The sequence below is a fragment of the Hyla sarda genome, unplaced genomic scaffold (assembly GCF_029499605.1).
Source record: "Hyla sarda isolate aHylSar1 unplaced genomic scaffold, aHylSar1.hap1 scaffold_173, whole genome shotgun sequence".
Lineage (NCBI taxonomy): Eukaryota > Metazoa > Chordata > Amphibia > Anura > Hylidae > Hyla > Hyla sarda.
Window position 1 is genome coordinate 166,620 of NW_026608371.1, and position 14,913 is coordinate 181,532.

The window sequence follows — 14,913 nt, forward strand, 5'->3', positions numbered from 1 at the left end:
GGGAGGTTACGTACCACACGAGGAGACTAGGGGGTTTATCTATGGTAAACCCTGTGGTGTTCTTAACAAACACCTTCTTGAAAGCCAACATCTCAAACCTCTGTTCAGAGAGGGCTCCTCCATGGGTACTCTCCTGCAGGGAGTGGTTTCGGCCTTTCTTCCAGGAATGGGAGACAGGAGGGCAAGTGAAGGACCCTCATACACCCCATGGATATCTTCCGGCTTATGCTACCCTGACTTTGAAGGCGATACGTCGGTGGGGTCTGGGAGTGTGGGAGATCAGGACCCAGTCAAGGCAGTTCCTTGACAAATGGATTCTGTTGACCCACTTCCAGAAGCCTCTGGTGCTCAGGGACTGCCCAGGTTGGGATCTGAGGGTGGGGTTGTATCTTTTGAACATGAAAAGGATCCCCCAGAAGTTTTGGGACAACCTGAAGTGCAGGAACTCTAATGACCGGGGATATCCCCGAGAAGAGTGCGGGGACACGCTGGAAAGCATGGACCACTTCCTGCTTCATTATTCCTTTAATATAGGGATTTACAACGGGGTTGGTGCTTCCATCGGCTGGAGTCAACCGGCCTTACCTATCCGGAGTGGGCTTATGGGGCATTTAGGAACCTGGGTGGCCGAGACCGGGGCACTTTATTCTTAGTCAGTTTAGTGGTTAGGTACTACACGTGGAACGCATGGTGTTTAGTGTCGACCCAACAGAAAATCCTCTCCGAGGTAGAGGTCTGTAGGAACATCACCGGTGACTTGGGAAGATCAGGTCTTTGAAGTATGGCAGTCTTGGTACCAGTAGGGCTTCTCTCCTGTGGAGAGGTTTTCTTTTGATGTGCCCTAGGTACTAGACCTTTTGGGTAGAGTACCTTTTATTTTGGTTAGGGGAAGTGTTATAGGGATAGAGAGTAGGGTCAGTTTTAATGGAGGGATAGAATTAGGGAGAATTGTAGGGGGAGTTAGGGAAAGAGTTTAAAATTATTTTGATGTATCAAGTCTGCCATCCTTCTCCCTGGTGGTGGGCTAATGCGCGTACACGCTAGCTTTTTGTTTTGTTTTAAGCTGACATGGTATGAAGGGCTTACAGGCGACCAAACTTGGGTGGGGAGGGTGTATTTGTGGGTGGTGGTGTTTTTGTTTATTTGTTTGCTTTTGGGGGACCTGACATGGGTCAGTTAAAGGGAACCAATCATCAGATTTTTCCCTATATAATGCTTGGCAAAGTGTTATATAGGGTAAAATCTTTATTTTCACCATTCCCGGGGGATGCTGCTGCCCCCAGGGATGGTGAAGATATGAAGTTATAAACTAGTCACCGCCGCCGTAAGTAGTCACCTGGGCGGGGAGCTCTTCTCATCTACTCCCGTTCTTCGGCCGGCAGCGACGCCCCCTCTGCTTGATTGATGGTCCGCGTCATCGTTCCGCTCACTGAACAGACGGAGCAGAGTGATGACGCGGCCCGTCAATCAAGCGGAGGGGGCGTCGCTGCCGGCCGAAGAACGGGAGTAGATGAGAAGAGCTCCCCGCCCAGGTGACTACTTACGGCGTCGGCGGGGACTAGTTTATAACTTCATATCTTCACCATCCCTGGGGGCAGGAGCGTCCCCCGGGAATGGTGAAAATAAAGATTTTACCCTATATAATGCTTTGCCAAGCATTATATAGGGTAAAATCTGATGATTGGTTCCCTTTAAGGACAGGACTTTGTGAACTGTATGAACGGTATGTGCAGGAGGGGTGGTGTGGGTGAGGGCACAGTTTTAGTGTAGGGTTTTTTCTATATATATTTTTTTTTTTCTCCTAAGGTTTTCTGTTGATTTTGTAAAAAGGTTTTCTGTAGTGCATATGTTTATTTATATGTTTATATCATTGTTTGTTTATTTATATTCTATATTGTTTTGGCAGTCGGACCAGTTATGTTGATATGTAGTTTATTTGGTTTATTTCAGCTGATTTTTTAAAATTTTTTATTTTTTTTTGCATTGGTGTACTTGCTATGTTTTCTGTTTTGTTTTATTGTTTTGTTTTCTCCTTGTGTGTTTCCCGAGTATGGATGTTTTTGAGTTAGTCGGATAGTGCTAATTTATTTATTTATTTATTATTATTATTATTTTTTTAACCCCTTAAGGACCAGGCCATTTTACACCTTAAGGACCAGAGCGTTTTTTGCAATTCTGACCACTGTCACTTTAAACATTAATAACTCTGATGCTTTTAGTTATCATTCTGATTCCGAGACTGTTTTTTCGTGACATATTCTACTTTAACTTAGTGGTAAAATTTTATGGTAACTTGCATCCTTTCTTGGTGAAAAATCCCAAAATTTGATGAAAAAAATGAAAATTTAGCATTTTTCTAACTTTGAAGCTCTCTGCTTGTAAGGAAAATGGATATTCCAAATAAAACATTTTTGGGTTCACATATACAATATGTCTACTTTATGTTTGCATCATAAAATTTATGAGTTTTTACTTTTGGAAGACACCAGAGGGCTTCAAAGTTCAGCAGCAATTTGGAAATTTTTCACAAAATTTTCAAACTCGCTATTTTTCATGGACCAGTTCAGGTTTGAAGTGGATTTGAAGGGTCTTCATATTAGAAATACCACACAAATGACCCCATTATAAAAACTGCACCCCCCAAAGTATTCAAAATGACATTCAATAAGTGTATTAACCCTTTAGGTGTTTCACAGGAATAGCAGAAAAGTGAAGGAGAAAATTCACAATCTTCATTTTTTACACTCTCATGTTCTTGTAGACCCAATTTTTGAATTTTTGCAATTGGTAGAAAGGAGAAAATTTTTGCTTGTATTTGAAACCCAATTTCTCTCGAGTAAGCACATACCTCATATGTCTGTGTTAATTGTTCGGTGGGCGCAGTAGATGGCTCAGAAGGGAAGGAGCGACAAATGGTTTTTGGGGGGCATGCCGCATTTAGGAAGCCCCTATGGTGCCAGGACAGCAAAAAAAAAAACACATGGCATACCATTTTGGAAACTAGACCCCCTCGGGGAACGTAACAAGGGGTAAAGTGAACCTTAATACCCCACAGGTGATTCACGACTTTTGCATATGTAAAAATAAAAATGTTTTTACCGAAAATGCTTGGTTTCCCAAAAATGTTACATTTTTAAAAAGGATAATAGCAGAAAATACCCCCCAAAATTTGAAGCCCAATTTCTTCCGATTCAGAAAACACCCCATATGGGGGTGAAAAGTGCTCTGCTGGCGCACTACAGGTCTCAGAAGAGAAGGAGTCACATTTAGCTTTTTTAAAGCAAATTTTGCTCTGTAAACTACAGACTCCCTAAAGTTAAAGGGGCTCCCCGATTCCAACACACACTATATATAATGCATTCCTGCAAACAGTGCCCATGCTGCCCCCAGTTCTGCAAAGTAACTCACTGCTCCTTGCACTGGGCACCCCAACCCCAGAGAGTAGTGCCCCCCTGGGTCCAGGCTGTGCCCCCTCCTCACCTGGCACACCTGCCCCTTCTCCCCTGCAGGGGGCTCCTCTCTCTCCCACTCACACACAATAGTGAAAGTTTTGCCGGTGGCCGAGCATGCTGCCAGTGCCGCCCTCCCCCGGTCTGTAGTGTCACTCACCCCGGAGACTGAGGGATGATGCCTGCTGTCACCGCCGCCTCCAGTTGTTGCTCCTCCGCCGTCCTCCTCCTCCCGGACCCCGAGTCCGCGCAGCTGTAATGCCGGAGAACACACAGGCGTGCCCCCGAGACCTGAGGCTTCCGGGCCAGACGGGGCGGATCATATACAGGGGGTGCTGGAGTGGTGTACAGTATATAGAAGTACATTCTATGTAGCGCAGGCGCAGCACTACGCAAATAGAGTAGGGCTAACGTAGGCAGCAATGGGAGCCTAGCATTAGCCCTACGCTATTTGCGTAGTACTGCGCATGCGCAGAATAAATTAACTTTGGGGGAGTAGCCGACTCCGGGCGGGGAGGCCGGCACAGCCCGCAGTGACTCATGGGAGCGAAGATGGCGCCGGATCGTGAAGAAATACAGGTCGAGCGTCATCAGAAGACCCAGCTTCTGGACGGAGAGAAAAGCGGGGAGAAGACCATATGGAAAACGGGAGTATATTAGAATGTTATATAACTTTGCCTCATGCTACAATTCCCCTATAAAAGGTTAGCTCCGGAGTACTCCTTTAAGCCAAGTTGTGCTATTATTATGTTCATTTTCGGTATGTGTGTGTCAGTGTGCTGTTTAGAGAGTTTGGTTAGGTAAGTGGGTTTATTTATTTATACATTTTTCTGTTAAGCCGGGCTGGCCGGTTAGGCGGGGTTTTGTTTTTGATTTATGTTATAGCTGGTTAAGCTTGTTTCTTTTCCTTTTTTCTGTATTGGATACGTTTTGTATTTTTATAATAAAAGAGTGTCGGCAGAGAGCACTGTGGTCAGACAGAAAAGAAATCCAAAAAGAAAAGAATTTCCTCTGTGGTATACAGCTGCTAATAAGTGCTGGAAGGATTAAGAAATTTTTTTTTTGAAGTAATTTACAAATCTGTTTAACTTTCTGGCACCAGTTGATTTAAAAAACGTTTTCCATCGGAGTATCCCTTTATGTCAAAATGCAGAATAATGCTGACTGGGAGAGGTTGCTGGGTTAGGAGGGGTTAATGCCGGCAGCAGACGTGTAAGTGGAGACCCTCAGCACATGGTGACCCTGGACGCTATTTATAAATGTTCACATGACCATCCTGTGCCCACAGCCCGCGACCACACAACCCACCGCCATGAGGGAAGAGAAGTGACTGGACCCCCAGCTACAGGTGAGTGGGAGCAGAGGGGGCAAATATATATGACATGGGGTCTGGGGGGGGGGGCAATAAGGTCATAGTACAGGGAGAGTGGGGGCCAACCAAGAGGAGGACATGATGTCATAGCGAGGAGACGGAGAAACACATGCGGTATAGAAACGAGGGGGCGAGATGGGTACTGGGGCACTGAGGGCATATATTGTATCCAGAAAGTCTTCAACCCCTATCACTATATACATCCAGAAAGTCTTCACCCCCGATCACTATATACAATGTATCCAGAAAGTCTTCACCCCCGGTCACTATATACAATGTATCCGGAAAGTCTTCACCCCCGGTCACTATATACAATGTATCCAGAAAGTCTTCACCCCCGGTCACTATATACAATGTATCCAGAAAGTCTTCACCCCCGATCACTATATACAATGTATCCAGAAAGTCTTCACCCCCGATCACTATATACAATGTATCCAGAAAGTCTTCACCCCCCCCCCCCCGGCACTATATACAATGTATCCAGAAAGTCTTCACCCCCGATCACTATATACATCCAGAAAGTCTTCACCCCCGGTCACTATATACAATGTATCCAGAAAGTCCTCACCCCCCCCGTCACTATATACAATGTATCCAGAAAGTCTTCACCCCCGGTCACTATATACAATGTATCCAGAAAGTCTTCACCCCCCCCCCAGTCACTATATACAATGTATCCAAAAAGTCTTCAACCCCCATCACTATGTACAATGTATCCGGAAAGTCTTCACCTCCGGTCACTATATACAATGTATCCAGAAAGTCTTCACCCCCGGTCACTATATACAATGTATCCAGAAAGTCCTCACCCCCCCGTCACTATATACAATGTATCCAGAAAGTCTTCACCCCCCGATCACTATATACAATGTATCTAGAAAGTCCTCACCCCCCCGTCACTATATACAATGTATCCAGAAAGTCTTCACCCCCGATCACTATATACAATGTATCCAGAAAGTCTTCACCCCCGATCACTATATACAATGTATCCAGAAAGTCTTCACCCCCGATCACTATATACAATGTATCCAGAAAGTCTTCAGCCCCAATCACTATATACAATGTATCCAGAAAGTCTTCACCCCCAGTCACTATATACAATGTATACAGAAAGTCTTCAGCCCCGGTCACTATATACAATGTATCCAGAAAGTCTTCACCCCCCCCCCAGTCACTATATACAATGTATCCAGAAAGTCTTCACCCCCCGTCACTATATACAATGTATCCAGAAAGTCTTCACCCCGGTCACTATATACAATATATCCAGAAAGTCTTCACCCCCGATCACTATATACAATGTATCCAGAAAGTCTTCACCCCCGATCACTATATACAATGTATCCAGAAAGTCTTCACCCCCAGTCACTATATACAATGTATCCAGAAAGTCTTCACCCCGGTCACTATATACAATGTATCCAGAAAGTCTTCAGTTTTCAGGATAATGCTGCCCCCACCATGATCACTGTAGGGATGGTATTGGGCAGGTGATGGGCAATACCTGGTTTCCTCCAGACACGATGCTGCCCCCACCATGATCACTGTACGGATGGTGTGGTAGAGGGTGTGATGCAGGGCAGATGGCATTAACCCCTTGTATTCATGACGCCAGGGCGTGGTTAATCCTCAATACCACCCGAAGGTATACCGATGGATCCTGGGCTAGGCACGGGGGAAATAAGGACTCAGACGCCAAGTTACGGAACAACAGTAGCTTTACTGAATTAGACAGGTGGAACCAGTAACTTCAGACCTTAGGGCTTGCTGGGACTTGTAGTGGACTGGGACAATTCTGATGCAGACCACGCTGACTGAAGACAGGTTGACTTTGACTTGACTGACTATACCCCGTTTGTAGCTTACCAGCTCTGACTTGGACCTGGGGGTAGTGGACTTGTAGACTTGTGGCTGCTTCCTCTGGACTCCAGACACACATCTAGGACTTGTCTGCACTGTGGTTCAGCAAAGACTTAGGGGGACATTTATCATTGTAGGTGTAAGTGAAGCATTTATCATTGTAGGTGTAAGTGAAGCATTTATCATTGTAGGTGTTAGTGAAGCATTTATCATTGTAGGTGTAAGTGAAGCATTTATCATTGTGCATTTTTTTGCACCTTTTTTTGTGTGCTGGTGATGTGTTGGACCACAAAATTTATTAATTGTTTGCAGAGCATTTGATAAATTTTGTGCAGGTCACATTTTCAGAAATTTTACTCTTCACATTCCCCATAAAGCTAAGTCTGGGCTGGTGTAGTTTGAGACTTTTCAGTGGCTTTGCTCCTTTTTTGCGCCTTTTAACAAAAAGGCGCAGTTCATAAAACCCTTCCATATAATGTGTAATGCCAAAATCAGTGGATTGCAACTCAAAATCAGCAGAAATGTGTAAACCAAAAGGCACAAATGAACCCTGCTTGTGCCTTTTTTTTGCACCTTTTCTAGACACAAAAAACTGTCTAAAGACAATGATAAATGTCGGCCTTAGTCTCCAAAGAGAAGAGAGTGAAGAGACTCCTCCCAGGGCTTATATAAGGGAGACTCTGGTGGCATCCCATAGGTCACCCTTCGGTCACATGGTCACTGACACCTCACTGGGTTACAATCACATGACAGATGTTCTTAAAGCTATAACATTTTATATACATTACATAGCATAACAATAACTGTACAAGGGAAACAGAGGCAGGGGACACTGCAGGGAGGCTGCATGACAGGGCAGTAAGGGTACATGGGTACAACTCCTGTACCGGAACACCACAATGGTATTGGGCAGGTGATGGGCAGTACCTGGTTTCCTCCAGACATGATGCTGCCCCCACCATGATCACTTCCCCCTATACCCCCCATAATGTGCACTCTCTGTGCTATGACCCCAGAATCTCTTTTTGTTTTTAAAAACTAGAAACATAAAAAAGTTAATTGGTTTCTTCAGGATTTAAAGTTATTGTAAATTTCTTTATTCACAGCCGGATGAGATCTGAATAATTCCAGACCGAGAATAGAGACTGGACCGACCATGGTGAGTAACAGAACCATCAACCATCATCTCCCATCAATGGTAACTGAATCATCTCCCATCAATAGTAGCTGAACCATCACCCACCATCTCCCATCAATGGTAACTGAACCATCACCCGTCATCTCCCATCAATGGAAACTGAACCATCACCCGTCATCTCCCATCAATGGTAACTGAACCATCACCCACCATCTCCCATCAATGGTAACTGAACCATCACCCACCATCTCCCATCAATGGTAACTGACCCATCACACGTCATCTCCCATCAATGGTAACTGACCCATCACACGTCATCTCCCATCAATGGTAACTGACCCATCACACGTCATCTCCCATCAATGGTAACTGAACCATCACACGTCATCTCCCATCAATGGTAACTGAACCATCACACGTCATCTCCCATCAATGGTAACTGAACCATCACCCGTCATCTCCCATCAATGGTAACTGAACCATCACCCGTCATCTCCCATCAATGGTAACTGAACCATCACCCGTCATCTCCCATCAATGGTAACTGAACCATCACCCGTCATCTCCCTTCAATGGTAACTGAACCATCACCCGTCATCTCCCATCAATCGTAACAGAACCATCACCCGTCATCTCCCATCAATGGTAACACTTATGTCTGCTTTCCGTGTCTCCTGTCCTCGAACATTTCTCTCCACGTTACAGCATTTAAAAGGTTAAAGGGGTATTTCCACCCCTAGACATCTTATCCCCTATACAAAGGATAGGGGATAAGATGCCTGATCGCGGGGGTCCCGCCGCTGGGAACCCCCGCGATCTCTCCTGCAGCACCCGCTTGTCATTAGCTGCACGGAGCGCGGCGGCAGTCACGCCCCCCACATAGACTTGCATTGGGGGGGTGGGGCCGTGATGTCATGATACTACGGCCCCTTTATTGTGATCTTCACTCTGGCAGCCAATGACAAGCAGGTGCTGCATGAGCGATCCCGGGGGTTTCCAGTGGCAGGACCCCTGCAATCGGACATCTTATCCCCTATCCTTTGGATAGGGGATAAGATGTCTAGGGGCGGAGTACCCCTTTAAATCTTTTTGTACTGATCTTTAGCGACATTTGTCATTTACAAGTAACGATCTCATTGGTTACTATGTGTATTCTCTACACCGCCCTACAGTCTTGTGACAGTTTTTTTCTTATATCTTAGGGAAGGACCCAGCGGCCTCCCCCAGGACAGCACCCGCACTGTCAGAACTGCTTCAACAAGCGATGCAATGCGCCTATCAATACAAGCATCTCCTGCCTGGTGATCAGCTGTAGACTGCACTGCGGTGCTGCCTTCCACATGTGCAAAGAGGAAGAACATCTCCTCCTGTGCCCCAACGAGTGGGTGCCCTGTCTGAACTCTGGGTTCGGCTGCCCCTTCTCAATGTCTCGGTGTAAGCAGGCCAAGCATCTGAGAGTCTGTCCGGCCAGCGTGGTCTGCTGCTCCATGGACTGGAATCGTTGGTCGACTATCGACAAGGACCAGACCCTCTACAAGAATCTCCTGCAGGAAGAGGGTGGAGAGGAACATCTGGACGTGGCCCTGACATTGAGAGACCAGGAGATACTATTCAGCTCCCTCAAAATGGCTAAACTTTACCCAGAACTCTCGGAGGATCCTAAGGACACGATAACTATAAGTCCATCTGAGGTGGAGGAGGATGGGGGAGCAGTTGGGGGGTCTGATCCAGAGAATGTGGGGAATGTAGATGTGAGCAACGGGCAGATGGTTGGACTGAGTCAGTATGAGCGCGAGGCCTTGGCTCGGGGACAGGGTGGGTTGGATTTAGATAAATTTAAGAGGTGGGACACTATATTTAGCAAAGAGATGAGTACAAACCAATATCTGGAGGCCAATATTGGACAGACCCCCAGCAACAAGGTCCCTGACTCAAGCAAATCACCCGGGAACGAACCCAACACAGAGAAGAGCCAAGAACCTGATGACGGCAAAAGGTCAGAAGACGCTAGAAAGCTGGAGATGGCCGATCTGGAGAAGACTGGGTTTGCTCCGTGGCAGGAGGGCGTCCTGGAAAGGCTGAAAACCGAGGTAGATTGTGGCAGCTACAACATGTATCTGGTGCACCATGGCAGCATGCTGATACGATTCGGACAAATGGCTGCGTGTACCCCCAGAGAGAAGGACTTTGTCTACGGCAACCTGGAGGCCCAGACATTAAAGACCGTCTACAGCTTCAAAGTACCCACAAGCTACTGCGGCAGGAGGGCCAGACTGGCAGACGACAGCCACAAGAAGGTGAAAGCTGAGAAGCTGGTGGACACCTCCGACCTAGGAGTCCCGGTGGACAACCTGCCCCTGACTGACACCATTTACACTACTTTGTTGGTGGCCCTCGATAGGGAGCTGAAGGGCCACAGCGTATCTCAGATGAATGCCCTGGATGGCTTGCTTATTGACTTTGGAACACAGACCTATGACTTTGGAGCAGAACCTTTCACCAACAAGACAGTTTTATTGGATCTTCTGATTGAGAAGAACATGAAAAGTCTCGGTCTGTACTTGGACATTGAGGGTGAGTGTGTGACCTCGCGGCACAACAAGTCAAACTCCTCCTTCACCTTCTCCTGTAACCTCTTCTTCCGCCGGGATGAGTTTGCCGACCATTATAAGAATGTCCACTCTGACATACAGACCTGCCTGGGCGGATGGTTCCAGCAGCGTTGTCCATTGTCTTACTTGGGTTGCACATTTGTACAGAACAGGTTTCAGGCTGCGAGACAAAGGTCTCAGGTCATCTACAGCAAGAACATGAAGACGTTTGCAATGAAACCGCTGGTGGATTGTGCTTTATATGAAGGTGTGAGACCAAATATGTCAAGAAGCCATCGAGGGAAGAGCAAGGACTCTCTAAGCAGCCTGCCCCTGGAGGTCCTACAGCATATTGCAGGGTTCCTGGATAGCTTCAGCCTGGGTCAGCTCTCGCAAGTGTCTTCGCTAATGAGGGATATCTGCGCCTCATTGTTACAGGAGAGGGGGATGGTCCACCTGTACTGGGAGAAGAAGACTTACTCGCATGGTGGAACTTCATGGAGATGTCGGAAGAAGGTAGGTGCAGGGTGTTCATGACACTAGAAGGCCCCCAAGAACCCATGAAAGTTGGAGAATTGACCAATGGGTCACTTTGGAGTAATGGCCGCACCACTGGGGATGCAACCACATCAATGTAACGCTAAGCTGTTAGCAGTGGCGTAGCGTGGGTTGTCAGCACCCGGGGCAAGGCAAGTAATTTGCGCCCCCTAACCCGTGGATTTTAGCCCACAATAGTAGGCAGCTCCCCCACATTAATAGACAGCTCCCCAACAATAGTAGCAGTTCCCCCACAATAGTAGGCAGCTCTCCCACATTAGGTCAGCATTTCCCCCACAATAGTAGGCAGTTCCCCCACAATAGTAGGCAGTTCCCCCACAATATTAGGCAGCTCCCCCCCACAATATTAGGCAGCTCCCCTCACATTTGTAGGCAGCTCCCCCCCACATTAGGTCAGCAGTTCCCCCACAATAGCAGGCAGCATCCCCCTACCCCACAGACATACAGCTTCCAGCCATATACAGTGTACGGCTGGAGGCTGTATGTCTGTACTGCTGCCCCCACAGTGATCCGGTCACCGCTCCTCCGGCCCGGGGTCACATCTACTGCTATGGCCTATGGACCATAGCAGTAGGTGCCGGGACCGGGGGAGCGGTGACCGGAACACTGAAGAAGATGACGCGCTGCCGGTCACTTACCAGGCCCCGGCCAGCGCGTGTCCTCCTGCGACGATCCTGAGGTCCTCCTGCGTCTCTATGGTTGTACGCACGGGACGTTAGTGACATCCCGTGCGTACAACCATAGAGTCGGAGAAGCGAAGGACCGAAGGAGGACGCGCGCTGGCCGGGGAATGGTGAGTGACCGGCGGACATCCTTATGTCCCGAAAAGATTTTTCAGGACACAGGGATGTCCGGGATAGGATTAGGAATACTTCTTTTTATGTGCCCGGGCCGGCTCCCGTGTGTGGCTGCAGGCGGGGGGCCGGCCAGAGCATATAAAAACTAATACTGTATACTAAAAACCAGGGGGCCTCCAGCTGTTGTGAAACTACAACTCCCAGCATGCCCGGACAGCCTTTGCCGGTCCGGGCATGCTGGGAGTTTAGTTTCACAACAGCTGGAGGCCCCTGGTTTTTAGTATACAGTATTAGTTTTTATATGCTCTGACGGGCCCCCGACTGCAGCCACACACGGGAGCCGGCCCTGGCACATAAAAAGAAGTATTCCTATCCCGGAGAGCGCGCCCCCCCAGATGTTGCGCCCGGTGCGGCCGCCCCCCCCTGCACCCCCCACGCTACGCCTCTGGCTGTTAGTGTACCCAGTGGGGTCCGGGTATTGTAATACCGCCATGATGTTCTCTCCAACAAGCTGTAAGGTCATGGTGTAGAACAAGACAGCAATTGAGGCTGGAGTGGAGGTCTGTCCTCCTCAGTGATGGAGGCTGGAGTGGAGGTTTATCCTCCTCAGTGATGGAGGCTGGAGTGGAAGCTTATCCTCCTCAGTGATGGAGGCTGGAGTGGAGGTTTATCCTCCTCAGTGATGGAGGCTGGAGTGGAAGTTTATCCTCCTCAGTGATGGAGGTCTATCCTCCTCAGTGAGGGAGGCTGGAGTGGAGGTCTGTCCTCCTCAGTGATGGAGGCTGGAGTGGAGGTTTATCCTCCTCAGTGATGGAGGCTGGAGTGGAAGCTTATCCTCCTCAGTGATGGAGGCTGGAGTGGAGGTTTATCCTCCTCAGTGATGGAGGCTGGAGTGGAAGCTTATCCTCCTCAGTGATGGAGGCTGGAGTGGAGGTTTATCCTCCTCAGTGATGGAGGCTGGAGTGGAAGTTTATCCTCCTCAGTGATGGAGGTCTATCCTCCTCAGTGAGGGAGGCTGGAGTGGAGGTCTATCCTCCTCAGTGATGGAGGCTGGAGTGGAGGTCTATCCTCCTCAGTGATGGAGGCTGGAGTGGAGGTCTATCCTCCTCAGTGATGGAGGCTGGAGTGGAGGTATATCCTCCTCAGTGATGGAGGCTGGAGTGGAGGGCTATCTTCTTCAGTGATGGAGGCTGGAATGGAGGTCTATCCTCAGCAATGAGTCCACTTCTGTAACAGACTCATTCATAGCCCACGAGGGCAACACCATGAAGAGGCCTTCACAAGGGAGCATCACACCGGTCCTACTCCTGAGATTATGGGGGGGGGGGGCTGTAGTATATGGTAGCCGGACCCCTCTAGTCTTCACTCCAGGTACAGCTCGGCATTACATTGATTTGGTTGTAGAACCAGTTGGTGCAGCCATTTCTCTCAAGTGTCCCAGACCGCATGTTCCTCATGTTATTTGTGAGCAACCTGCGTGGCCTAAATGTGGTACGATGCTCTTTGGACTTAGCTCCTAGCAATCTGGGACATCATTAGTCGGCAATCGCACAGGGAGCTGCCAGCAGGGGATTATAGTGATTTCCTGCCCGAACGCATTCAGCATGGCCCCATTTAACATATTCCTGAACTGTCACATGATCAGCTGCAGTTAACCCCATCATCACGTGGCTTCTCTCCCTCCAGGTCTGGAATTTCAGCAGCCTATTCTCCCCGGTGCAGCAGTGGACGCTCGCCGACATCTCGGCCATGTCTGAACACCTGAAGGTTTGTCCCTATAACACCCCAGAGCAGAAGAAGGAACCCTACCAGCTCCCCAGCCTGTACAACCAGGAGCAGAAGAAGGAGGAGAGTCTACTGACCCTGAAGAGACGACTGCGGCCATGACCGACGCCTTCCCCCGAGTCGGGATAAACTTTATGGGGAAGATTTAGAGTTTCTCTTTAGTGGATACGTTTTACAAATAGCTCAGTCACACTTAAAGAATCCGGCGGCCATTCTTCATGCTTTCTTGCCTGCAGCAGGATGGTAGCTTAGGGTGTGATCTAGTTTGTGGCAAACAATACAGTAGCCATATAACCCAATATTAAACCGCCATATAACCCAACGATACAGCCACCATATAACCCAACATTAAACCGCCATACAACCCAACGATACAGCCACCATATAACCCAACATTACAGCCACCATATAACCCAACATTACAGTAGAGCTAGACGGTATGAGCAAAAACGTGTATCACAGTATTTTGGTAAGTGATGGCGGTTCCACGGTATTTAACGGTATCCACCCCCCCATGTGTCCTGAGCGCTGCTTCTCTTCCAACACTCCCCCCCCCCAATGAATGCGCTGTCCCCACATCTGTCTCCACATCAAGTCACCGCAACCGCTCCTCTGCTCATCCTCCTATGAGTTGCGGGCCACCAGCGCTAGAAATCTGTACTGTACTACAAATAACATTTCCCGGGCTCTGTTACCTTGTTCACTGTCCTGCGCTGCGGTCCTCTTGCTGTTTACTTGGGACAGGAAAGTCACAGAGCCGCCAGCCTATCATCGGTCGGGGCGGGACATAGCTGCGGCCGGTGATAGGCCGAGCGCACTGATGTATGAAGCCGGCCTGCTCCTTACATGACAGTGGACTCAGCCTATCAGCGGACATCGCTGCGGCTGGTGATAGGCTCTGTGACGTTCTCATTGCCAGGACCGCAGCGGAGGGACCGTGAGGCTGCTAACGGGGAATGTCGGAAGGTGAGTTAAAGTTTATTTTGTTTATTTTTGCAGCCCGGCCAATGTTATTTGTAGTACAGTACAGATTTCTAGCACCGGCGGCCCGCAACTCATATGAGGATGAGCAGAGGAGCGCTTGCGGGTGACATGATGTGGGGACAGATGTGGGGACAGTGCACTCATTCGAGGGAGGGGGTGGGGGTTAAGGTAGGGACCCAACCAGTATTGCGGTATGGGCAAAAATTCATATCGTGCAGGAAAAAAATTTCGGTATGAACCGGTATACCGCCCAGCACTACATTACAGCTACCATATAACCCAACGATGCAGCCACCATATAACCCAACATTACAGCCGCCATATAACCCAACATTACCTTTGTCGTCTTGTTGTTTGTGTTTGGTGGTTTGTG

The 14,913-nt window shown here is 48.4% G+C and overlaps 1 protein-coding gene across 1 annotated transcript; it reads left to right on the top strand.

Annotated features, from left to right (window-relative positions):
• Positions 1 to 4,734: 4,734 nt before the first annotated feature.
• On the top strand, positions 4,735 to 14,108 carry FBXO40 (F-box protein 40). The gene is made up of 4 exons (XM_056552601.1): positions 4,735 to 4,797; positions 7,794 to 7,846; positions 9,028 to 10,932; positions 13,458 to 14,108. The coding sequence occupies exons 2-4, from the start codon at positions 7,844 to 7,846 to the stop codon at positions 13,656 to 13,658; spliced, it is 2,109 nt and encodes a 702-aa protein (XP_056408576.1). The 5' UTR covers positions 4,735 to 4,797; positions 7,794 to 7,843; the 3' UTR covers positions 13,659 to 14,108.
• The last annotated feature ends 805 nt before the right edge of the window (positions 14,109 to 14,913 follow it).